At 50.1% G+C, this 26,483-nt stretch overlaps 1 protein-coding gene across 2 annotated transcripts in view; it reads left to right on the plus strand.

Moving 5' to 3' along the window:
- The window catches only part of SEPTIN9 (septin 9), a 131,501-nt gene that overhangs the window by 3,027 nt on the left and 101,991 nt on the right, over positions 1 to 26,483 (plus strand). Inside the window, exon 2 of one of the 2 annotated variants that reach the window (XM_021535812.2) lies at positions 20,133 to 20,189. The exons of the other annotated variant lie outside the window; for it this stretch is intronic. Within the exon in view, the coding sequence (XP_021391487.2) occupies positions 20,133 to 20,189 (57 nt within the window). The remainder of the gene's footprint in view (positions 1 to 20,132; positions 20,190 to 26,483) is intronic. 2 annotated transcript variants of the gene reach the window in all.

Genomic DNA, 26,483 nt, shown 5'->3' on the forward strand with positions numbered 1-26,483 from the left:
CCGGAGGTGCCTGGTGCACACAAGTCTCCTCTAAGAGGTGCCCTGCTCACCTTGTGAAGCTCAGGTGCCTCTGGCAGCTCCTCCAGCTGCTGGACTTTGCTCTGCAGCTGATTTCTGCTCTGCTCCAGGCACCAGCCTGTGGCTGTGCTCTGCCAGCCAAGTTCTGCCCTGGCTTTGCCTGGCCACTGTGGGGACGTGGTATCATCACGTCAGCGTCCTCCTAATACCCCAAGCCACGGGTCTGGCCACCCCTCAAGCATTGCTGGTGGCAGCTGCCAGTCACTTGAGCCACATCACTGCCACAGGGCTCTGCCCGAGCTCATGAGACACAGGAGCTGGAGGTTTGGCTTCACCCAGAAAATTCACTCTCTGATGCTGCTGCCTGTCTATGGTTAAAATTAATTAGCAACCTTTCTCTCTTGCACACTTTTCTTCTCTCATTAGCGTTGCTAAATGGGCTGCCAGGAGGTTTATTAGGGCTTGTGTGCTGGGAATCTGAGACAGCCTGAGTGTGATGATTAGCACCTTGTAATGGATTAAATTGGGTATTAATGGTTGTGTGCTGGGTGTAGGGAAACCTGTTATTTGTTGTGGCCTCCTGAGGTGGTTGGAGCAGTGCAAGGAGAGGTCTGGATACAACTGGCTGTCATACAGAAATGTCACAGTTGAGATGGCCACACTACACAGAGTGTCACCACACAATTCCAGAAGGCTTCAACCCATGCAGAGCAACACCACACCACTTCAGAAGGCTGCAAGCATCACCCTTCTTGTTCTTTCCCCAAATTTCACACCCTGATGTCCACGCACTGCCCTGGGTGCCCTCTGCTCCCTTGGGTGGCTGCTCAGCACCCCTGGGCACTCCCTGGCTCATTGCTGCCAGTGCTGCTCACCTGCTTTGCACAGCTGGAACATCTGGGGATGGGGCTGGGCCACAGCCACTGCCAGGGACACAAACTGTGCCACACAGAGCCCAGGGACACAAACTGTGTGCCACACACAGCCCAGGGACACAAATTGTGTGTCTGCAGAGAAAAGCTGCCAGCTCTGTGACCTGCTTGAGGCCAAGGGTCCTTAGCTGCTTGGCTTGTTTGGGGTGCAGCTGGGGCACTGCAAAGCCCCTGATGTGTCTCTGGTCGGTGCCCAAACCCTCGGTGGCACAGCTGAGCTGACATCTGGGCAGTACCTTTGCTTCAGAGGGGCTGGGGTTGTGTTTTGGAACCACTGCTGTGAGATTTCCCTGGTGCAGCTGTTCAAACAAAAAGGGCAGCCGTGCCCACAACACACTCCTAGGGAGCAAGAGGAGATTTACCCTCCTCACAAACACCTCACACCTTGCAAAGAGCACAGGCAGTGCTGCTGAGCTGCTCTGCCTTGCAAAGGCTTCATTTGGGCGCTGCCCCCAGGAAATCTCCCTGATTTATTGGGCAGAAGGTGGATGAAGGTGAAGGAATCACCCATGGCACTGGGGAGGCCACCTCTGTGAGTCTGAGCCAGCTCTCCATGGCTGGTGTGTTCATAAATCAGGGCACAGCCATGGGCACTTGCTTTGGGGAATTTCCCTGGGAATCCAGATTGCTTTTCCAAGACATGGATGTGCAGGGTGCTGCAGGGCTCTGCTGTCTCTCAGGGGGGCTGGGGATGTGACAAAGTGACTTCCCAGCTGCAAGAGCTGATGCTGACAGCCTCTGGCAGGCTGGAAATGCAGTGCCTGCTTGAGATGCTCCTGAAAATGATGGCAAAGGGAAAAACAAATGAACATCTAAACACCTTTTGAGGCTAGATGCTCATTGTGTCTGCCAGGATTTGTCCCTCTCTGACATACTTTGGATCTCCTTTGTGGTCTGGGTCCCCCTGAACCTTGTCTGACTTCCCAGGGCTGAGCCTCCAGCTCCATCCTCCTCCATGGGCACAGCAGTGCTCTCCTGTTGTGGGGCTGTCCCTTGCCCCAGGCAAGATTTACCTTCCCTAAAGCACTTCAAGGGCAATCCCAACCCATCTGCCGTGACTTCTGAGCACACACCACGTAGGTGGGTCGGGATGAAGAGTTTACCTTGGCGTGTCTCACCTCTTAGGAGCAGAGTGGCTCAGTGAGACCTTTGTGCCATAACCACGGGCACATGTGGCTCATCCTGGCACTGCTTTTGTTCCTGGAACTCCTGGCAGCAGCAGCAGGAGGAGGGGAGAGCATGCAACAGGGATTTTACACAGCAATGACTTCTACTGAAGCCAGCTCTTACATGTGTGCCTTGGGGATGTCTGTTATTTCAGTTGCTGAAGGCAAACTTGCCCTGGAATACTACTTTTTAATGATTTTTTGATTCTCACTTTCCATTATTCAAGCCCAACTGCATAGCCAAAGAAGCAATAGACAGGATTTGTGATAAATGACACTACAAGTTTTAGGTATTTTCAAGGATGGTGTGAGTGGTTTTGGCCAAGGTTGGTTTCAGTTTCAGGTTTATGTGAGATGCTGGCACTCACTAAAATAAGGATCACCAGAATTACAGTACCACCAGAATTATTTGTAGTGGTTATGTGTCACCCACCCTTACCTGAACTACAGACTCCTAATTTATTGCTTAGGCACTTAGGGAGAAATAACTCTTCATATATGAGCTAAAGCTATAGGAAAAAATACAGGAAGAGCAGCAGGAGCTGTGATTCCATCAGTGAAGGAGGATTTTCCCATATTGTGCCTGGTGAAATGATTCCCTATAAAACATGGGAAAGAGACTATAAATCAGATTGGATTTGCTGGTGCTGTCCAGAGAATTTGTGGCTGTCTCATGCCTGGAAGTGCTGAAGCCAGGTTGGATGGGGCTCTTGGGGAAGGTGTCCTGTGGCAGGGATTGCAATGAAATCATCTTTAAGGTCCATTTCAACCTGAACCATTCTGTGATCCCAGCTCAGCTGGAAGCTCTGGGAAACAGCTCTGGCCTCTGATTGTTGCTTTGTGCTGTGCCAGGGTCCCCTCCTGGCTGTCCCTGGAGCTGATGCTGTGCATCGTTGCTTTAAGCCCCATAAGAAAAAAAATGCTGTTCCTGCATGGCAAAGCCTTGCTCTTTTTTGGACAAACACATCTCCAGCCTGTCCATACTCATCTCTCACATTTCTGAACCAGTGAGGAGCAGCTCAGTGCTGACATTCTCAACATTGACACATTTCTCTGATGGGTTTTTATCTCCAACTCCCTTAATTTCTTTACTGTTTTTAACCACTTGATCCATCACAGTGCTGTTCCCTGCTCTGCCACTTCCCCATTGCTGCTCACATGTAGGACAGTGATTTTCATGATCCCTGCTGCCCAGGGATTGTTTTTTGAGCTGTAACAACACTCAGAGATGCTCAGAGGGAGCAGCTACCTTTGTCCAGAGTGCAGGGGGATCCAGGGAAAAGCAGGCATGTCCTTCCCACCCCACATCCCTGAATTTTTCTGTGGCTGGTGTGTGCTGGGTGGCAGAGGAAGAGGCCTATATCTTCTATTCCTATAAGAATAGGGCAGTGCTTCTCCCAAACCACCACTGACAAGAGGCAGCACTGCCCAGGTCTGCACTGTGTAGTTAGCACCTAAAACAATGAACCATTCTTCTGGCTGCTTTTAAAAAGAAAAGGTCAATATTCTTCAGAGAATTTGATTCCTAACACACCTCTCCTCTCTTGTGTAGTGAAGCCTGTAATTTTCTTGAGTGTTACAGATGGTTGTATCCTCTGTTGGATGAAAGCACCTTGATCCCTGGACAGAGTGTTCTTCAGGGCCTCACAGAGGGTTTCTGTGGCTTAGCAGCTATCAAGAACTGTTGATGGCACTTGGCATCAATCCTGGCAAACTTTCCTCAGCCCTTCCTTGCTGCAAAACCCGAGGTGGGAGCATGAGAAGTCCAATCAAAAGGCACAATTGTCTTATTTTACTCCCTTGCTGACAGAATGGATTGCTACAGATGTAAATGCAATGTGCCATCACATGTTTCTGATGGCTCCTGGTGACTGATGGACCCTTGCTATGAAAAACCCTCCCGTGGCAGCACTGTGCTGTGCTGGGGTGGCCACAGCAGGGGTGTGATGGGTTTGGTTGGGTGTTCTGCTCTTTCCAGCCTTGGTGGCATGTGTGGGCAGGGGTAGAGCTTTGCTTCAGGTAAGAAAAACATCCCCACATCTGTTAGAAAACAGTTTGGAGAAGCGAGGAAATCCAGCCCGTGGAGAAAGATAAATAACAAACCACAACACGCAGACGTTTGCAGAACACAATGAGAGGTCCCGTGGGGCCCAGTGAGGTGATTTCTGCTTCCCCAAAACACCCATCCTCTTCCTGGGACCCCCTGGGCTGAGCAGGGAGAGGTGGTGGCCCAGGCAGGGGGGAGATGCTGCAGGCACATCCCAAAAAGCAGCTCTGACAGCACGTGGGGAGCTTTGCCTGTGCCTCTTAGACCAGGGGTTGGCTGCACCAGGCGTGATCCAAATCCAAGGAAACCTCTGTGGAAGGGGAGAGGGATTGGTATTGCAGTGATCTGTGAGCATTTAACCCTCAGATGGGAGCTGACAAAAAGCAGGCAGAGGTGACCTGCAGGGGACAGCCTGTCCCTTGGGGTGCCACAGCCACAGCGGGGAGCTCCCCTGGCATCCTCAGGAGAAGCAGCTGTGCTTGTGCAGCCCTGGCTGCCTGTGCAATCACACAGGCAGGGCTGTGCTGGGAGAGCACAGCCCCTGGGGACCCAGCCCCTTCCCACAGTGACTAGACAGCCCCAGGCACCCTCTCAAGGTTTGGGTTCCAGAGGGGGGCTCACATCTGCTTCCTGAGCCTCTCATGGGGCTGGCATCCATGGGGGATGGCACCAGAGGCTGGGAAAGGAAAGGTTTTGTCCAGTGCTGTGACACTCCTGAGAGCAGCTGACTGTGCTGGGCAGGAAGGGGCTCCTTGGGAAGCTCTTGCCTGAGTTTCAACATTGATCACTGCCCTGCACACTCTGAAGCACAATATCAGTCATTTCCATGACCTGAACTTCTCATTTCAGGTTGAAATCTGATGGCCGGAGCGTGCCACTGTCCCCTCCATCTCCCTCAAACACTCTGCTGCCTTCATTGCTCCCTGGTCAAACAGATGGAAGTTAAACTGGAGGGATGATTGCAAGTTGGAACTAGCAGCAAAAGGGTTTTTTTTCTTCCCTTTGTCCATGCCAGATGAGTATTATTTACAGGAAACACTTTGTACAGCTTCAAGATTTGTTTAGAGAAGGAGTGTAGGGGAGGAGACAGCTAAAGGCAGAATGGAAATTAAAAAGGTCACAGTAATTCTCAAGAAAATCCATAATTTCCTGGAGTGGGAGTATTGCTATTCTGGGGACTGAGGGAAGAGTGGAGCTTGGGCTGCAGCTCCTGGGGGAGAATGTGCTGAGGGACAAACTGACTCCCTTTGGGACGAGCCTGGCCTCATGGGGCTGAGCCCAGAGCAGCTGCTGGGGACAGAGGGTCCCTGACACTGCCTTGTTCCCTCAGCTCCTCCAGAGTCACGTCCGTGGTGACCATGCCAGGGACTCTCAGAACATCCCGGGAACAGCCCCTGGGGACACGTTTGCTCCAGCCTGCAGCGTTGTGGAATGGAGAGAATAAATAAGGAAGCAGGACGAGATGCCCTCAGCCCTGTGGGGTGACTCAGTGCTGAGCTGGGAGTGCCTGGGCACGTACAGAGAGGAGCTGCTGAGGAGAACAAATCTTGGAGCAGGACAAGTCAGGACAAGGGACCTGCAGGGGACAGCCCAGGGAGGTGGCAGGGGCTGTTCAGGGAGCTAAGGAGGCTGCAGGCTCTGTTCTACCTGCAGCAAAGGCTGAGGAAGAGCTAGTGTCACCCCCCTGACTGCTGAGAGCCCTCAGCCTGGCCAGGTTGAGATGGGGGACACAGCCACCAGCACCCTGGAAAGGTTTTTGAGCAAATTTCACCCTTTGCTCTCTGCATTCTCAGCTTCCATCATTCTCCCAAGACGACCTTCAATTAACTTTCAAACTTAAAATCAAAATCTAGGTACATTTTAATTAGTAGGAATGAGGATGAAACAAAATCCTTTGCCAGCATGGAATTGAATTTGAAGCATCGCAGTTGATGATGCCACCAGTCCAAGCCTAATTCTCCTCGTCCTCTTTGCTTTGGGGAAGGTTTTCAAGCTCACTGATTTTCAGTGCTCTAGTGATAAAAGTCACATGTGCTGCAGTGTCCTTATCTGAGGTCAGTTGCTAGAAAAACTATGAAATCCTTAAATGCAGACCTTTGTCATGTGTTCTTGCAGCCCACTCTGCCTCATGCAGGGCTTTTTCCCCTCTGGTGTCCTGCCCTCACGTGTTTTAGAGCGTGCTTTATAAAATTGGTGATAATGCTGAGAAATGTGACTTTGAGTTGTGCCCAAACTGTCTCAGAACCACAACACCACAGGGTTTCAAATGCTTGTTTTTTAATTTATTGATTTTTTAGGGTTTTTTTTTTTAGCAGGTAAGCTATGACTCTCCAAGCTGTTATCTCCTGAACAGCTCAGACCCAACTTAAGGACTGCCATTACTGCAGCTAATTACCCTTTGACATTAATTTCTATCTGCATCTGTGAACACTTTCCCAAAATTGCTGTTCTGACAAGCGAGATGCCCCAGTTGTGGAGCCCCACATCTGAGAGCTGGGGAAGGCTCTCGGGGCTGTGGCTTGTCGGGGATGTCGTGGCTTGGGTGGTCTCCTCATCCTGCTTGGCAGCTGGAGCAAGAGGCTGTGAGTTATTTCCCCTGCTGGGTTTTTGTCAGATAAACCTCTCAGCAGTGATGGGCAATGGTCTGACAGCTGATCCCTGCAGTCAGTGCTGGGAGCAATGAGTTCATCTGGGGAAGGGTGAGCTCAGCTTGATCCATCTGGGGAGGTTTCAGAGCTTCCTCTGCTGTGCATGGTCCTTCATGGACCAGCCACTCTCCAGGAAATCATCATCATGCAGCAGGGGTTTAAATATATCTCTTTTTATGGTGCATGTGGAGGGGAGAGGGGAGGAGGGTGTCTGTGGCTGTGTTTTGTGTTTTTGGCTTTGTTTTTAGAGCTCATCGTGGGAAAAAGCAAGAGCCCAGTGCTTGAGCTGTGATGGGAGAGGGAATAGTAAAAAGATGTTTCATAACATGTGTGGATTCATGCTCAGATCTTCCTGAGCCTTTCATCTCCTTTGGGCCCTGAATACAAATGTAGGAATGGAGATGAGGCAGAAAAGGCTCCCATGGCAATGTGCTGGGTGCTGAATATTGCAGGGTTTTGCACTGAACCCTTCTATAGGCTGCACCTCTTCCTTGGTGGCTGTTTTTGGGCTCCTGTTGGCAGAGGTTGTAACACAGGAGAAGGATCTGGAAGACTGGTACAGGGCATAGTCACACAGCTCCTGCTGAGACAGGAGCAAACCCTCACCTCAGTCCTGGCTAAAAATAAGCAGTGTCCTTGTTCCTAGCCCTGTGGCAGGATTTCTGTGTCCTGAACCCCTCCAAGTGATGGGCAGGCTGCTCCTGGCAGGCACACAGGGCTGAGAAGTGCTTGCCACAGGTCAGGTGTACACAGCAGCGTGGGTCAGTGGGTGGGAAAGGACAAAGGCTTGCACAGGACACCCAGGGAGGTGGCAGGGGCTGTTCAGGGAGCTAAGGAGGCTGCAGGCTCTGTTCTACCTGCAGCAAAGGCTGAGGAAGAGCAAGTGTCACCCCCCCTGGCTGGTGGGAGCCCTCAGCCTGGCCAGGTCTGTGCTGGCAGAGATGTCCCCAGGTATCCAGGAGCTGTGGCTTTTCTCCTCCCTCCTCACCCCCTCCTCTGTGCTGCCTGGGGCTGCCCAAACAGGCTCTGCTCTCCCCAGGGCTGCTCACGCTCTCCTGCTTCCCATCTGGAGCTGCTCTTGTTTGAATTTCGGGGGGAGTACGGGCTGCCAGGGTGGGTTTGTTTGTGCTTCTCTCCGAGCAAACACACACAGGTGGCAGGTGGCACCTTGCAAGGGGCTCAGAGAGCCACAGCAGATCTGCCTTGTGCACACAGCCTGCAGGAGCTCCAGCCCTGCTCGGGGCAGGATGTGGACATTAATCCTCATGAGGGGCATCGCAGGGCCACGTGCTGATCTCTTCACTCTGGTGACAAGTGACAGCACTCAAGGAAATGGCTGGAGCTGGGTCAGGGCAGGTTTAGGTTGGATATGAGGAAAAGTTTTTCACCCAGAGGGTGTCTGAGCACTGGGACAGGTTCCTCAGGGAGGTGGTCACAGCACTGAGCCTGTCTGAGCTCAAGGAGCATTTGGACAATGCTCTTGGGCACATGGTGGGACTCTTGGGGTGTCCTGTGCAGGTACAGGAGCTGGACTGATTTTAGCTTTTGTATTTTTCACATTCTGTGCTGCTTTAGTGTGTGGGTCTGGGCTTCACATCAGGGGATGCTGAGCTCTCTGCACAGAGCAGAGACAAAACAATTCCTGCTCCAGCTGGGCACCAAGGACAAATGATCCAAATCTCAGACTCAGGAGCACAAACACCGTGGGCTGGAGAGAGAAAAACAAGCAGAGTGGGACTGCCTGGGCTGGAGCTGGAATGGGACAATGAACTCCAAGGTGCCAATGGAGCAGAACTGATCCCAGGGAGAGCCCCGGGAGCGCTCGTGCATTTTGGGACCATTTTGGGTCATTTGGGTGCAGCCCTGGCTGGGCTCTGGTGCTGCCCAAGGTGGATCCATGGAGGAGATCCTTTGAATAAATCCCTGCTTTATTCTTTATCTCTGTCTGGCTCTGCTCTGGGTCAGCCTGCACAAGGCATCTCACCCCGCTGGAATCCCCGCTTGGCACAGCACGGGGGCTGGGCAGTGCCAGGGTCAGTGCACCGGGGTTTGGGTCACCCAGGAGTAGCTACAAGTGCCTTTTTTTGTGGCAAGGATTTGCACAGTGGAGGCTGAACATCTGGGTTGTTGGGTGAGTGACTCGGGGGGGCTCTGGATGGGACCCAGGACTCCACGGACAGCTCCGTTACACCGAGCGCGCCACGTTCCATGGACAATGCTGCCTTTCACCAGAGCCACAGAATAGGCTTTGTGCCTCCTGTGTGAGCCTCTTTCTCTCTGGAAAGGCTTCCTCACAGGCTGCAGGCACTGCTGCATGACTTGGAATGGTTTTCACCTTTGCCAGGAGTGATTTCACTCTGCCTTTTGGCAGGGCTGGGCTGTTTGGTGGTGCTGGGTGCTTTGCTGTTCCCTTTCTGGCAGCTGGAGAAGCTCATTAGAAGAAGGAGCTCCATTGGGACCTCTTGGTACCTGGAGAGGGGTGTGTGTAATCATGGAGTAGCCTTAGGAGGTGGTTTTTATATCTGGGCTTTATTTAAATGAACCCATTCCTAATTTTCCTGCTGCTCTGCTCTAGAGCTGGCTACTGGAGAGCATGGCTTGGCAGGAAGGGAGGCGCTGGGTCTAGAATTATTTTCTTCATAGAATCAAAAAATATTCTGAGATGGGACACACAAGGTTCATCAAGTCCAACTCCTGGCCCTGCACAGGACAGCCCCAAAGTCCCACCATGTGCCTGAGAGCATTGTCCAAACTCTTCTTTGAACTCTGGCTGGGTTGAGGCCAAGACCACTGCCCTGGGGAGCCTGTTTGTGCCTCACCACCCTCTGGATGAAAAATCTTTTCCTAATATCCATCTTAAGCCTCCCTTGGCATAGCTTTCTGCTGTTTCCTTGAGTCCTCCCACTGGTCACCAGAGATAAAAGATCAGTGCCTGCCCCTTGTCCCTTACAAAGATTTTAAAGGACAACTCAACAGGATATTGGCACTTACGTATTGATTCCACATCTTGTTTTTAAATGAGCTTACTGCTTCTGTGCTGGGTATCTCTGATGGATTCTGGGACACAGCATGGACCATGGGAACCTGTGAGAATCTGGCCCTTCATTAAATGCCTTGAAATGGTTTCTAGAGAGACTCTGGGGGCAGAAGGGGAGCACACAAGAAATTTAATCTTGGAGCTGACTGGCCCCTCACAGACAGAGCTCTCTCTTCCATCTCCAAGTCAGAAAGACCAACCATGGTCCCAAAACCAGCTACACGAGTGGCTTGAGGGTCATCTTGTAAGATCCAGATGGAATTATACTGAAGTTTGTAAAGGCACTTCTGCAAGCTCCAGTGAAAGCTGATCTGCAGCTTTAGGCACTCAAATATGTCCTAAGTTTGGCTGAAGTTCTGTTCCAACTTCCCTGCTGCGGCCACTATTAAATATAATTGTAAGATACAAGGAAAAACACCAAAGAATGTTATTAGTTTATGAAACTGGGTTGCCTTGGCTACTTCTGAGGTAGAATTATTAGGAGAAAACCCTTAATTGTACGAGGCCAAGGCTTCATTGTAGTTTCAAATTGTAATTTCCCTTCTCTCCCGTTTAAGGACAGCGGACATTATCTCAGGAATCTATAGATAGTGTCTGAGTCATTCTTCAAAGTACAGCTAAAATGTAAAAACATTAAATAATATATCCCTGCAGCTCCTCTGACCAGGGGAAGTGTTTGACACCTCATTTTGCAGGCAGGGAAGAGTATGTGGAGGAGGAAAATTACGTGCAGAGACTCATGTTGGAGTCCTGATGGTGGCTGAGCAGTTGTGACTCCTCTGCTTGCAGCTGGCTTTGCCCCATGGCTGAGCTGGTCCTCCCACCTCAGCATCTGCCCAGGGCAGCATCAGCTCATAGGAGCAGAGAATCAAGACGTGACTGGGCTTGGGGTCAAAGATAAATGTACATTTATGATGTCCCAAAGGAGAAGCTGCCATTCTGAGCTCAGTGGTTTTGTGCAGGGAGCTGCTGAACCACAGCTCAGAGCTTGGGCTTTCTGACTTTCAAGCAATTCTGTGCAGCATCAGAGCACCCCAGGGGCATCACTGTGTGAGCTGTGTGGTGCTGAGTGTGTGTTCAGGCTGCTGCTGCACTGGGGCTGCTCAGGTGGAAGGGCTCTGGCAGTGTTTGCAGCCTGAAGCATATTTAGAATGTATTTATCTGGAGGGATTTATGTGGAGGGAAGAGTGGCCATTGCCTGCTTGATCTTGGTATTCTTCCAAGGTAGCCTGTTCTTGACTGAGTGGCCAGACAGTGGATCCTGACCCTGAATATTCATCTGAGCTTCTGGCTAGGAAGGGATTTAGTGACCATGGGCCCTTGGCTGCTCCTTTGCCTGGTTCCTTCACCCAGGTGCTGCCTGGCTGCAGTTGAACATCTCTTGCGGAGCAGGAAGGAAGAGGACACTTTGTCCAAGTCTGGAGTGAGACTGGGACTTGCACCTAAGGAAAATCCCAGGCTGAGCTTTTCCCTTTGCAGCATCTGCAGAGTCAGACATTGCCCTGAAACCCAAAGGCTGCTCTGTTTGTCCTGCAGCTCTCATGGGGAGGTGCTCACTGGGGCTGGGTGTTCCAAAGTCTGCTCTGGGTGCCCTGCCAAGGACCCTGTGGGTCACCCCAGCTCAGGAGAGCCCTTAACCCCTGCCCTTTGTCATCTGCTGCCCTTCAGCCACTGAGCTGCTGCCTCTTTGTTCTGGGCTCTTCTCCTTTGTACGTCCCCACCCCTCTCTGGGAAAAATCAACATTTGCCTTGCAGAGCCTGGCCAACAGAAGGGGTCTGTATTCCATCCCGATGGCAGCCCCAGGCTTGCAGGGCTCCCAGGATAAATCCAGCAGTGTTTGTTGCCAGGGGGACCCTCTGAAACACAATTTTGGGAGTTCTGTGTGTGTGTGAAGCAAGCAGGGAAGCTGTGAGGGGTCACTGGGGCTGAGGAAGAAAAAAAAAAGTGATTGCGTTGAGGTTAGAAAAAGATGGAGAGAAATTGATTTAAGCTCTAAGTAAGGATGACTTTTTAATTCTATTTTGTTTTTAATCTGAAGTACCACGTTGCTGCTTCGTGTGCTTGAACTGCACAGAGTGCTGGAGAAGAGCAGAGGGGCAGATGCTGGGCTGGGAGGTTTGACCAGGACTTCTCCTGTGTGGTCACAGGCAGAGCATTGCAGGCCTGGGGGAGTGGGGAGCTGAGCTGTGGGGTGGCTCAGGAGTATTTGATCCATATGGAAATACCACGCTGGGCTTCTAAAATCCCTTTCCCCTCCTTCAAATCTGCCTGTGGTTTTCTCCATGGCCATTGCCAGATGAACCTGAGGGAGTGAGGTGCACTCACGAGGCCGAAGCTGTGAATATTGGGGGATTTTGGAGGGTGAAGGACAAGAACTGATTATTTATTTTTCCTTTGTTTCCATAGTGCTCTAAGTGCTGAGCCTTATCCCTTGTCCACTCAGGCTCCTGGGGACACTTGTGTTATTAATGTTAATTAACTAACACGTTTCTAGCTTGCTGGAGCTCTTGTGGCAGCTGGTTAATGTAAGAGTTTGATTATTAAAGTGAGAGTTATTTCCTTCTTTGAGCAAGGCTGCAGCTTGGATGGGTTCAGATGCCTTCCCTCCGTCCTACCTCTGCTGCAGGTTCTGCACATGGGACCAGGTCCAAGCCATTCTTGCCATGAATTTACCAGCTCAAAACTCCCTCATTCAGTGAAAATGCCATGAGGCATCTGTTCATTGAGTTCCAGTTCTTGGGTCCTGCTTCTCTCTCTTGGATTTTGGCAGATAAGCACTGTGAGGAGTGAGGAGCATGGTGAAGACAGAAAATTTAGAGGGACAAGATGTTTCTGGAAATCTGGTTAGGCTCTACAGTGAACTTGGAGGGATTTTAGACTTGACAGTGCTTACCAGATCCAAACCCAACCAGCAGAGCTTCATGAGAGCAGTTTTTACTCCCAATAAACCCTTTCCCCTTGCCTCCTGCTGCTAAAAAGAATCCCCTAAGCCAGCAGAGCTGACAACACGTACAAAAGGCCTGGTTTTGCAGTTCCTTTCCAGTTTGTGTGGACATTGGTGGTGTGAATATTCATCTGCACAAGTCATCTGCTGTGGTGACGTGGCACCTTCACCGCTGCCCGGATTACTGGAACACTCCAACCAGAAGAATCACAGATGATGACTAACACACTTTTTTTTTTTAATATGAAAAACTGCTTGTGCTAATTTTTTTTTAGTGCTTTCATGATTGTCCAGCGTATCTCTGAATGAGTATCAGCTGTGAGGAATTTGTGGTCAGTAAAGAACAGATGATCACGAGGGGTGGTGAAATGATCTTGTTATTGCTATGAAGTGAATATCTGAGGACTGAGCTTACTCACCTCAGGATAAGCTCATGGGGAGAAGAAGGAGTCTCTGTATTGTTTGAAGGCCATTTTAGCTCTTGAAAAACTTGCCAAAGCACTTGAAGTCACTCCAATGTTTTAGTCTTCACTGAAATCGAACGTCTCCAAAAAGCCAAGATTTATTTCAAGCACGAGCTTGAATCCACGCTGACCAGACAGAAGTGTGTGCTGTGGGGTTTGTGGGTCAGCCAAGGCAATTTTCTGGCCTCTAAGCTTTATGGATGCAGCTATTGATTTCCTGAGAATTACTGCAGTTTAATTTGAGTTAACAATTTGAATCAGAGCCCACACTTGAGCCAAGGTTCAAGTGCTGAGCCCCCGTCACCCTCCACCACCACGTGCAGGACTGCTCCTTCTACCTAAGAGCCCTTTGCTGTGGCCAGACCACTGCTGGCCTTGGGGAAGCCTTTCTAACACTGCAAAAATTGAGGCTTGATCTTGCTGCCTCTTATCATCAGCAGAAACTTTTGGAACTTTTTTTCGTGTTAGAATGCTTTTGGCACCTGCTAAAGTAGAGTGTTGTGGTAGGAATAGCTGCATCTTGCTAATGCAAATTTTCCTGTGGTTTCCTTGAGGATGATTTGAGCTCCAGCCTCGGGCTGGGCTCTTTTTAAGTGTGAACTCATGGCTCCATGTACTGATGAGCAGGGTTGTGTGGCTCCAGCTCCCATGGGAGGGAAATTGGTGGTGTTTTAGGCTGTCTGTGCTCAGCCTTTGACCTGGACACAGCTTGTTGGTGTATCTAGGCTGTGTTGGAGAAGGTAGTGGGGCACTCCTGAGTCTGCAATCAGTGCCCTTTGGCCACAGCATCCCTCCAACATCCCTCCTCCATCCCAGCAGCATCCCTCCTCAATCCTCCAGCTTCCCTCCCTCCATCCCAGCAGCATCCCTCCACCCCACCAGCATCTCTCCATCCTGGTGAAAGCTCAGTTTGCTGCCAGAGATATTTGATCCAGAATGAAACCATGCACTAGGGTTGAAGTTTTTTTTATTTTTCTAGCTGTGCTCAGCTCCTTTGTAAAGAGTTTCTGTTACATAGAATCTGGAAAAGTGTCTTTTATTCTTCAGTGCATGTTTCTGATTAGTATTGGAAATGAACATGAAATTTTTCCCCTTTTTTTTTTTTTTTAACTGTATTCCTTTTGAGGTTAATGTTGCAAGTGGATTTCAAGCTAATGGAAGAGAAGCTGTAATTGTATGGTTCACTGGACTCGGAGCAATAGAGATTTTTCTTCTGTTGGCACACAGATATGCCTCCCTTGCCATCCCCTGAGCCCCTGTGTCCCCAGCTGTCTCCAGTGACGCCTCCACGTGCAGGCTCTGCCTCCAAAGGTGATGTCCTGTGTCAGCATGAGAGTTCTGCAGCTCAGCCTGCATGGCTGGGTGGGTTTTCCCCTGTTAACAGCTCCAGGTCTTCTCCAGTCGCTCTTTTTTATGCCTGGAGCTTTGAGGGCCTGTCTGGATGAAGCAGAGTGGAATGCAGCTGTGGGTGAAGGGAATTCAGGAATTCACTGCCCACTCTCTGCATGGCACCTGTGACATGGGCACAACGAGAGGTCACACACCCTGAGCAGGCCTGGGAGTGTTGAGATGGACCTGCACAATGGGCAAGGAGTGGAGAACCCTGTCCCAGCAGTCTGCACTGGTACCTGGGCAGGGCAGGGACATCCTTGCTGTCCTTTATGTGCTGCTAGGTGACAGCAGAAGGGCCTGAGGACAGTAAAAATGCAGAAGACCCCAGCTCAGGGAAGAAATGATGATGTCTGGCTCCAGATCAGAAGGCTGAAGGATAGCTTTATTAAAACTATACTATATTACATTAATATACTATTTAAAGAGATAGTATCCCATTCTACATACTTACTTCTTACTTACCCAACTCAGACTCGTGACTCTGCTGAGACCCCAAGCCACAGCTGGATCCATTCACTGACCCCAAACAACCTCACCAGAATCCAACCCAGCCATCACTGCAGGTGAACAATCTCCACACCACATTCCACATGGGAGAACAAAGGAGCAGAGATAAAGATTGTTTTCTCTTCTTCTCTCTGTGCAGTCCTGAGAGACAGAATTCTGTCTGTCCAGAGAATGGGAATGTCACACCTGAGGAGATGGCAGAGGGCAAGATGGGGTGGAGGAGGTGGGGCTGGGGGTGTGCAGTGCCCAGGGGCTGCAGGTGCTGCCCTGGGGGGAGTCAACCCTGCCAGCCTGTGCTTTAAAAGCTGCTGCTGCTGTGCAGGTGCTGTGACCCATCTGAGGGGTTGTTCTGCTGAGGAGCCCCCAGCACCCCAGAGTGGAACCATCCCGAAGCAGCTCCGTGATTTTCCTTGGAGCTGTGCAGCCCAGGAAGCCAGGAGGAGTGTGGATACCTCCAGAGCAGTTCTGCTCTTGGATGGAGACATCTCCAGAGCTGTGTGGACACCCTGCAGTGCTGTGCTGGTGGAGGAGGAGGCTGGATTACCTGCTCTCAGACCCTGCAGTCAGTATGTGTCACAGGAGCGAGGGTCATGCTGCCTGCTCAGCTGAGCTGGTGCTGCTTTGCTGACTCCAGCACAGTGTGGGATGGCTCCTGCTGGTTTGGCCCATCCCTTTCCATCACCAATTTTGTTTGGCTTGGGTTCTTTGTTTGTTTGGCTTTGGTTTTTACTGGACTGCACAGAGAGAGCGAGTTCTGAGTCGCATCCTCCGCTGTTTGTCCTCTCCGTGTGGTTTCTGTTGATAATGGGAACTGCTCACTTCTCCTTCTTTTGAGTTTTACATCATGTGAGTGTAGCAGCATGGATGGCTTACTGTGAGGAGAAAATCAACCTCACGTGGGCTCTCTTCACTGGTACATGTACCCAGAAGGTTTGGTGTGTATCATCCAAAAACTCTGGTGTGTTCTGGACAATGTATGCATTGGCTTTGTTGGAGATGAGCATCTCTGGCAGATCCCTGGTTAGCTCTAGGTTCAGATTCAGCCAACTCAGCTAGGAAAGTCCCACTGGAGATTTCTCCAGACAATCTGGATTCCATCCCCTGCAGCAGGGTGAGCACCCAGAAGGTGCTTCCATTTCAATACTGGGATGCTTTACACCCACTGTGTTACATCAGCAGCTGCAAGAAGCATCAAGCAGTAGAAAACCTGGTCCAATATTGTCTGGAGGGAGCAATTTAAATGTGAGCCTGGCACTGACACAATAACAGGGGCCATTCTGAGCTTTGCCAGTTGTGAAGGCGACCCCAGAGAAGCCCGGGGGGTTTTGGGTGCTGCTGCCTTTCTGCTGGAGCCCCTGGATCTGGAGGGAATTAATCATTGATTATAAAATGTGAAAAAAAATTGCTCAGCGAGTTAGCCAAGGCGGGGCTGAGCTGGGTTTTGTCCTGCTGAGGCACATCCACGGGGTTGAGCGAGCCACTCTTGGCCTGACTGATTTTAAACTGTTGGGCTCTTCCGTTCTGAATTCCCCCGATGGGAACGAGGGGCAGAATTCCCAATTTCAGCTAAATAAAGCACATTGCACTGTGGTTCTTAGTCCTGTGTGCTGCCGTGCATTTCCAGCGTTGCTCGAGGGCGTTTGCACGGCGCTGGGGGAAGGCTCACAGACGCTGTGGAAATGTTTAATTTTCAATTCACAGCTCAAACGTGGGGCTCAAACTGCTGCTCCCTGGCTATAAACAGAGGTAACCCCAGAACAGGCCCAGCAGCTGATGCTCTCTGCTCCTGCCCCCTCCTCCAGCTCCTTGGCACTGTGTTCACAGCAGCAGATTTTTAGCTGGTGCTTTCTCGTTATTTATTTTATTTTTTTTTGCCAGGCTGCCAGCTTTCCCTGCTGTTTATCTGCTTTCCAGGACTGTATCTGGATCCACCCTCAGTGGAGGGGCAGTGGGGCATCCCAGATAGCAAGCTTGGCTCAGACTCTGCAGCTCTCCCTCCTCTCTCCAGCTTTTCTGTTAAAGTATCGGGCTGCCTGGATGAATTTCGTGTTTGCTCCTTATTTTCCCTTTGTCTGAGAAGGGATGAACAGCATTATTATGTATTATTAATGTTGTTAACAGGCAGTGAAGCAACAGCTGTCAGAAAAACCTTCTCCTGATGAGCAAATCAACTCAGCTTGTTGAGAAAAGGGTGAGAAGGGTAATTCCAGCTCCCCAGAGAAAACCTGGGCACACCAAGAAACCCTCAGAAAGGATAAAAGCCCCAGGCTCAGCCAGGCATGGATGCTCCCATGGCTGTGCTGGATGCTCCAAGTCCTCTGTGTGTGTTTTTCCACTGCTGAAGGGAATAAAGCTTATTTCCTAGATGTGATCCCGTCCAAGCTTGTGAGCTCCTCGTTCAGCTTCCGTCCCGCCCCAGACGGAATGAAGGCTTTGAACATGAAAGGCTGCTTTAAGCAGCTCAGCATGGCTGCAGATCTGCATTCCTCGGCCTGCCACCCATCAGGGATGCTTTTCTCAGGTTTTTCAGCAATTCTAAAAGCTGGGTTCCAGCGCTGCACCTTGCCTGCACACGGGGAACTCCAAGGTGGTGTGTCTCTGCACGGACTGCTCTTGCAGCTGGCTCAAGAAAAGCTCTTTAAAAATCTGCTCAGCAGAGGAAATGGGGCTTTTCATTCTTTGCTAGCATCCAAAAAAGCAGGAGGCATTTGGAGAGGAGAAAAGAATTAAGGAAAAGATGGGTTTAATAGCAAAAATATGTTCAAAATTTAAAATGCACAAGTTCCCAGAAGCTTCGGCCCTTGTCCTGCTGTCAGTGATGGGAAGTGAGGCTGGCTGATGGGTGTAGCACCAATCTGCCCTGTGGCAGGGCAGGTAAAGCTCTTGAGCAGACAGGCTGGGGGTTCATGTGTGGGGATGGACAGTCCTGCCTCTGTTTTTGGCTCTCTGGGGGCAGGGAAAGGCTCTTCCTGAGGAGAGGGATGGCTCCGGGTGGTGCTGCCCATGGCTTCTCCCTGTGTCTCTCTTCCCCAGGACCAGCCCTGTGGTTCAACCACATCACGTTGTAGGCACAGAGGCTTTTTATGTTAGAAAAGGAAAGGGACAGAGCAAACACACACGTGCATATATATATATAAAATATATAAATATATATATATATACAAGCACAGGGTTCTGAGCATGAAATGCTTTTTCCATGTCCAGCTGCCAGGCAGCTCTTTTCCCTTCCCTCCCCCTATCCCAAGCCTTACTGGTATGAAATTTTTCCTGCCTTTTTTCTATATGTATTTATTTATTTTTAATGTATTTTTTTCCTTGTATGATGCACTCTTCTAACTGACAAAATTTGTAAGGTTGTGATTCCCTTACACATCACAGTTTAGAGCTGTCCTGCATTTTAAATTGATGCTGTTTTAATCCCTTTGCTTCAGATCTGGTAGATGGTGAGAAGATAATTTAAATAATATAATTGAATGACATCACCAGCCTCAAATCCTGGGAGTTTCTTACCTGTTTGCAGGTAGAAACCCTGACCCAAGGTTTTTATGAGCTGAGGCAGGGTTTGGAATGAGCTGAGGAGCTCCTGTGGCTTGGCAGCTCCAGCTTCTGGTGCCCAAGGTGATGGATGCTGTCCTGGAGCTGGTGTCCATCCTGGACACCATCCTGCTCCTCCAGCAGGGCCTCCAGAGCCTGGGGAGCCCCCAGACCTTCTGGGAATGTCCATCCCAGGACATCAGAGCACTTGGGAGGATTCCAGGATACAGCATCCCACCTGAGGTGCTTCACTGCATTTATTGTGGCCACTTTTATCGAGGTATAAAACCAGGAACTGAGGCACAAATCCATGTACAGTTTCATTTGGCTGTGTTTTAAATGGGAATTCTGGGGATTTTAGGGAGAATTCAGGTTCTTGCTGAGTGGGAAGGGATTGCTGTGGCAATCATTGTTTTGCAAATAGGCAGCTGGGATGGCAGAGAAATGAAGCAAGCTGATGATGGAGTAATTAATTAAATAAGCTGCTGATGGATTAATTAATTAAACAAGCTGATGATGATCTGGAGCTACCAGACCTCCTGGGAATGTCCATCCCAGGACTTCAGAACACTTGAGGGGATTCCAGGATGCAACATCCCATTTGAGGTTCTTCACTGCATTTATTGCATTTACCACTTTTATTGAGGTAAAAATCCAGAAACTGAGGCACAAATCCATGGCTGTGTTTTAAATGGGAATTCTGGGGATTTTAAGGAGAATTCAGGTTCTTGCTGAGTGGGAAGGGATTGCTGTGGCAATCACTGATTTACAAACAGGCAGCTGGGATGGCAGAGCAATAAACCAGCTGCTGATGGATTAGAAATGTTGCTGTTGTCAGCAGGTGCCATGGCTTGCCTGGAGTCTGGGAGGCAGGCAGGCACCTGGGAATTCCTGAGGACTCTGGAATGGGTGTGGGAAGGGAGGTGCATCCCCTGTTCCAGTGCTCTGACCCCACAGCAGGGCTCACACATGATGTGCCCCCAGCATGTGGGTGCAGTCCATCCACAGAGGAGTCTGTGAGTGCAGATCTCGTGCAAATCCTTAAATTCCTGTGCTCTCCTCTGCCAGCAAGGAAATCTGCCTCAGGAAGTGCTGCGCTTCCATCTAGGATAAAATATCCTGGAGCATGAGGTGAACATGAATGTCCCACGTGATGATTTCTAGAGTCCCCTCTGGTGTTTTTGGAAACCCTAAATACATTTGTGGGTTTGCTGTGTTTGAATCACTGTTTTTGACATCTTCTGGGAAAGGTGGAGGTGTCTCCTGAGCTGTTTTTTGGTTAAAATGATGTGTAACTCTCCCTGGATCTGAGAGATGATTGTACAAAGCAGATTCCTGACAGAGCTGGGCCCTGCCAGGCACAGGGGGGTAGCAGGGAGGTGACTCCACACCCCATAGTCACTCCTCATGGACTCCTCATCCCAACCTTCTTCTTGCTTTAGGAATCACCCGGACCTCCAGCGGGAGACTTCGGAGGCTCAGCGACCAGACGAGCCCAAGTAAGTTGTGAATTCCTCTCTTTGGAACCTCCTCATCCAATTCAAAACAAAACAAAACAAACAAACAAACAAACAAAAAAAAAAAAAGAAAAGAAAAAAAAAATGAAAAGCAGAGGGAATGTAGGAGGTGACACAAATCACATGTTCTGCCATGGTTTGAAAGGCAAAGCTTGCTGCTGATCCATGCAGAGCTCTCTATGCTGGAGAAAGAAAGCAGCACATGGAAAAAGCAGAGTGAGATGTGTGTATATATGTTTTAAATATATCTTTTTAAAAGCCCCAACAAACTATGAAAAGAGAGAGAATATAAAATATTCCTTACTGTATAATGGGTCCAGAGACAATAATTACCAAGCTCCAACCCAATTCAACACAGGGCAACAGAAAGCAGGAATGGCCTGTGGTTGAAATCCATTTTAGTCATTAGTAGCTCTTTTGGACTCTCCTTAGCTATTATTTTTTATTGGATGTGCAGATTTATGGATTATAAGTGCTTGTGGCTAAATTTGCAGCCTTAATTGCAGCTTAATGTTTTGGAAGCTGCTTCTGCTTCAGCAGGAAGCAGGTGGGAGGGTTTGTTTTTCTTGCAGAAGGTGTTTCCCAGCCTCAGGAAAGTGGAATTCCCAGTGCTTGGGAGTACCTGAGGCTGTGTGCTGTTTGTTTTTGTGTGTGCCACGTGCTGGGGCTGCCCAGGGACTGTCCCTGCTGGTTGTCTGCAAGTGAAAAATGCCACTGTTCTCACCTGAAATACTCCAAGGGAAGCTGAGGCAGCCCAGATTTGGGCTTTTCCTTCTGGTAGCCCTTTTTGCTGGCTGTATCAGCCCCTCTGATGAGCCTGTGCTGCTCCCTGGCTCTGACCCCTGTGGGAAGCAGTGTGTCTCCATATCCAGCTGCTTTCTCCATCCCAGACATTATTCTTCATTAGCAGGTGCTTTGTTGCCACTGAAATGTTCCTTCGTGTTTCCTTCTCTGGTGCCACACAGTCCTGTGGTAATTACAATCCCACCTGTAAATTTCAATAAGATGGGCACAGATAATTCTTGTCACGTTTGGGTTTTTCCCTTTAATAGTTATTGGTGTTCCTATTTCTTAGCTGGGGAAAATGGAGCAGCAGAGAACATGAAAGCTTCTGTGATAATCCTACAATGCTTTGGGTTGGAAGGGAGAATCCTACAATGCCTGTGAGAATCCTACAATGCTTTGGGTTGGAAGGGACCTTAAAGACCATCTAATTCCAGCCTGGATGACCTCCCCTTGCCATTGCTGCCTCATTTTCTCTGCTCCCTGTCCCCCCCAACCCCACTCACCTCCTCAGCTCCCTGCTCTGACCACACTTAGTTCAGCTTTCATCCTCTCCTGTCCTTGTGCCACTCAGTTGCTCCCTCCAGGCTCGATTTGCTGCTTCAATGCATCCTCTCAGCCCTCACATCCTGCCTCAAATCCCAGATGGACTTATCAAAACAGCTTTTCCCAGCTTTTCCCTCGGCGTGGGTGGCAGCAGAAAGCCACCCTGGGGGTGCCTTCCTGGAGCAGTGGCTTCAGTGCTTGGCTGGAAGCAGCCCCCAGCACATGTGGGATGGGGATTAGTCAGGGATGGCTGCTTGAACGTGCACTTGGACACCCTGGGAGCTGGGACACTGCCTGCCTGGCCCTGCTGAGCACAGGACAGCTCTTTATGGCACAGGAGAGGGTGGCACGCTGTGACATGGCCGTGACATTGCCCTGTCTCCAGCATCTGGAGCTCCACGGCCTTGCACCATCACCATCGTCAGGGGGAGGATGGAATTATGGTCAGAGCACCCCAAACTGATGTCAAGTGGCAGCAAAAATGCATCGAGTGATGATTATTGGGGAGCCTTGGTGTTGTGGTGGGGGGTTAAACCTCGTGACAGCAAGAGGCCAGGAGGACTGAGCTGCATTTTAGAGCTGAGGCTTCAAAACCCGGCCACCAGCACAGAGCTGGCAGCTGGGAGCTGCAGTGAGTGTTTATCTTGTGCATGTGCACAAACAAAGCTGCTGCCTCAGCCCTGGCACCGCCTGCTCTCGTGTGCAGACAGGACAGAAGGGGGAATTGGTGCAGCTCCAAAGGGAGCTGGGCTGTAGGGAATCCACATTGACAGACACAGCACATTTGTCCAAGCTTGTTTTCCTTAGACTCTAATTATATACTTTTCCACTTTTCTGGTGAGAGACCTTGTAAATTTTAATTTTTCTTTTTTTTCCAAGTTAAAAAAAAAATCAAATGAACAGTTCAGTCCTTCAGTTTACTTTGCAGTAAATATTTATGACTCCATATAACTGCAGCTCAATTTCCCCTTGTTTCAGGTCCAAATTTTCCCCTCTGCACATCTGGCCTTGCACCCAGAAGCTTTTATTCCTGTAAAAGTTAAATTGGTGTTGGGATGACTGAGCAGTGGTTGCAAGTGAAGCGTTGCAGAAGGGGTTTGGTTGCTTTGGGCTCTTTGCCACCCTAAACAAAGGAAGGGGTGAAGTGCATTTCCATAGCCACCAACTCCTGGGATGCAGAGAGCTCCAGAGGCATCCACGTGCTGCCTTGGGGTGTGCAGTGAGGGTAGGACCCTGCAGAGATGATGATGATCTCTTTTGGAATGTTTATCTGCCACTCAGATTCCCTTGCCCCTCTGGAAGAGGTGCTGTGGTGCTGGCATCCAACAGTGCTCAGCCCCAGGGCTTTGGGGCTGTGGGGCTGCTTTGGTTCAAACCTGCAGTGTAGTGCCAGGTAAGCCCCTGGGGTAGGACTCAAGTCCCTCTCCAGCTCTCCTGGAGCCCCTTCAAGCACTGGAAGGGGCTCTGAGATCTCCCTGGAGCCTTCTCCAGGTCACCCCCCTGTTGCTATTGGGTATGAAATGAGTACACAGTACAAGCTTGGTGAGTTCAAGAGAGAAAAAGAGCAAATTTTATTTCTGACCTCGTAATATATAGCATTCCAAAAGTGGATTGGAGGATGAAATTGCCACCTCTCCAACCACACTGGTCAAACCAACAGTCCATCAATTCTCTCTTCTCACAAAGAAGAATGTAAAACAATCATTATTTACATGAACAGTGCGTGAGGACTCCAGTAGAAATATGTAACCACTATCAGAAGGCTGAAGAAGTTCTATGAGAACTTTAAAACTTTCAAAAGAACTATAAAAGAAAACTTAAACACTTTTAAAAATCAGGGCAAGAACCCCCAGCTCTCTCCAGAGTAGAGGAGCTCCAGCCCTTGGAGTATCTCCGTGGTCTCCTCTGGCCTCTCTCCTGCACTTCACACCCTTCTTGTGTTGATGGCCCCAGAGCTGGGGCAGCTGTGCAGGAAAGGATCTCAGGAGGGTGGAGCAGAAGGGCAGAATCTCCTCCTTGACCTGCTGCTCACAATCCTTGCACTGCAGCCCAGGAAATGTTTGGCTTTCTGGGCCAGCAGTGCACCTTGCTGGGTTTTATGGACTCATCAACCAACACCCCGACCCCCCAAGGAATAGTCTGATCCTTGCTCTGCCCAGCCTGTGCTTGGGATTGCCCTAGCCCAGGTTCAGGACACTGCCCTTGGCCCTGCTGAGCATCCTGAGGGTCCCATGGGCCCACCCAGCCTGCCCAGGTCCCTGTGGCTGCTGTCCCACCCCCCCAGTGCTGAGTGCACCAGTTAGGAATGGCATCTCAGGGAAGTTACTCCCACCTCATTCTCCTACAACTCTACCTGATGAATTGGCAGCAGAGAAATATTTGCTGACATTTGCCATGTGGAGCAGTGGTGTGTTCACAGCTCAGCCAAAAAAGAGCCCAGAGCAGTTGGAGTGGAAGGAACAGAGATCGTGTTCCTCTCGGGCAGCCAGCTGTGCTCTACTTTGATTTGTTTCCAGCCTACAACTCAGTTTTTACTAAAGAGGAAGGAACTTCCCTGGCAAGGGTAACACAAGGAGAGGGTCCATGAAAAGGCAGAGTTAGTGATTTAGCTAAACCAGCATATTTTCCCCATGTAGGTGAAGGCAGGGGGGGACGATGCCTTCCAGCACTGCTCTGGCCCAGTGCTATTTGTGCCTCAGGTGCTTTGTTCACGAGAGGTCCCAAAGGGCTGGGAGGGGAGCAGGTGCCTCAGCTTTCCTGTTTCACAGCCTCTGTGTGGCTGTGACACTGCCTGGAGCAGGGGCAGCCTGCCAGGGCCAGGGCAGGCAGGGCTTTTCCACCCAAAAAGAGAGAGCACAGCCCCGCTTCTGCCTCGTCAGCAACAGTTCTTGCTGTTTCCATCCCTTGACTTGGTACCTTTGCCCTGAGGACCATCTCCTCTCTCTGTGCCTGCAGTCTGTGAGAGGACAAGTGTAGAAACTGCTTTCGGTGGGGCTGTGGGTTAAGCAGAGCAGAGATAAACCAAAGGAATGCCAGGAGCCGGGGGCTCCCCGCTGGAGCGTGCATGATGGCTTTACATAAGCAAACCCAGAGGATGTCCAAAGCATTAGGTGTGAGGGGTTTGTCCTCAGGGGACTGCTGTCACAGCTGTCACAGCTCTGCAGCTCAGACCTGGGCACTGCCACTCACAGCACAGCCCCCTGAATATCAGCTAGCCCAGAGGCTGTGAGGGGAGGAATATCAGGAGATGGTGAAGATTCCCAAAAGAGGCTCTTACCCCAGATATGTTGGTTCAGCTCTCTTTATTCTGTGGTGTCCAAGGGGAGAGTGGGGAAAAAGAGGATGAACAGGAAATGTCAGGGGTCTGTACAGACTTTGGACAGGGTGGGCTTCCCTGGCTCTTCGCCAACCCCGTTGGGGCAGGAAGGAGGGTCCAGGGTTATCCCAGAATCACAGGGTCCTGGGGAAGGGGGAATAGAGTGCCCATGAGCTCACTGTAACAGCCCTCCACGTGTCAACGTGGCAAACTGAGCTTGGCAACCTCCTGGAAGCCTTGGTCCAGCCCTTCAGCTCATCCTACATCTCTCTGGAGCCTCCTGGGAGGCAGCTGGGAGTGCAGCACTCCAGGATGCACAGTGTGCTCTGTGCTGCCAGCATCTCCTTGGTGTGTGGTGAAACCTCCTCAAGCTGCACCTGGGGTTGTTTAGATTAGATATCAGGAAAAGCTTCCTCGCTGGGAGGGTGGTCTGGCATGGGAAGAGGCTGCCCAAGGAAGTGTGGAATTACCATCCCTGGAAATGTTCAGAAATCGTGTGGGGGTGGCACTCATGGTTTGGGGATGAACACAGCTAATGGTTTGACTCAATGAACCCCTGGGTTTTTTTATTCTGCTGTGATTCCGTGTTTGATTTTTTTCATTCTTATTCTGCTGTGATTCCGTGTTTGTAGCACGGAGGTGCCTTTTGCTGTGGTGGAGCAGCTGAGGGGTTAACTGGAGCCTGTGGCTGCAGCCTGGTGGCTCTGGATGTGTCCTTAGATGAGGTCACACGGATTTCTTGGGGCAGCTCTGTTCCCCTTTGTGTGAGGCAGCAGAGGGTCACCCAGCTGTGCAGCCCTCCTGCCAGTGTCCCCACCATCCCCTCGTCTCCCTGGGGACAAACCCTGCCTGACACGTGTCCCCTTGTCACACATGGCCCTTCTCCTCACCAGGGCAAAGCTGCAGAGGGTGCAGTTTTGTGGAGTTTTTGTTTCTTCTTTTGTTAAATGTGTGAGATAGTGTTTTTTGTTCAGACTCAAATGTTTATTAGGTTTTGTCTGTATTGCATTCCTATAAACTGTTAGTTCTACAGTACTTTAATGTGCTAAAAATGGAGCCTTATCTCTCTTTCTACAAGGTTTTTTAATGATCAACTGTCTAATTAACAAATTACACTTAAATTATTTTTTACTTTGAACTTAATAACTACTTGTGGCTCACAATGGGGACTTTTGTATCCAATTACATGCTACCCAAAATTATGAAGAAGAAGGTGAAGAAGAGGGACCAGCCTCTGCCCTAAAACTTCTATTTTGTAATATATATATATATTATATATATATATCATTTACCTTTTAGTGCTGTGTGAGCACTGCTTCAGAAGCACACGCCTGCACCTTTAAAGTGAATCCATTACAATTTGCGTGAGTGCTTCAGGTCTGAATGAGAGCAGCTACCTGGAGGTTTTGTGCATTTCAAGTTCAAGTGCATTAAGCACAGTTTGGGTTCACTTCCCTGAGTGCCTCCTGGTGATCTGCCCTGCAAGGAACGGTGCTTTTTGTCCTTCCCAGCCACCTGGGTCTCGATGGGTTAAAGTCTGGAGGCTCAAATGAGCACTGCCCCCATCCCTTCTTCCTTTCCATTCATCTTTTTCCTTTCTCCATCCTTCCCCGGGGTTTTGCCCTTCCTCT

Source organism: Lonchura striata, chromosome 19 (assembly GCF_046129695.1).
Source record: "Lonchura striata isolate bLonStr1 chromosome 19, bLonStr1.mat, whole genome shotgun sequence".
NCBI lineage: Eukaryota > Metazoa > Chordata > Aves > Passeriformes > Estrildidae > Lonchura > Lonchura striata.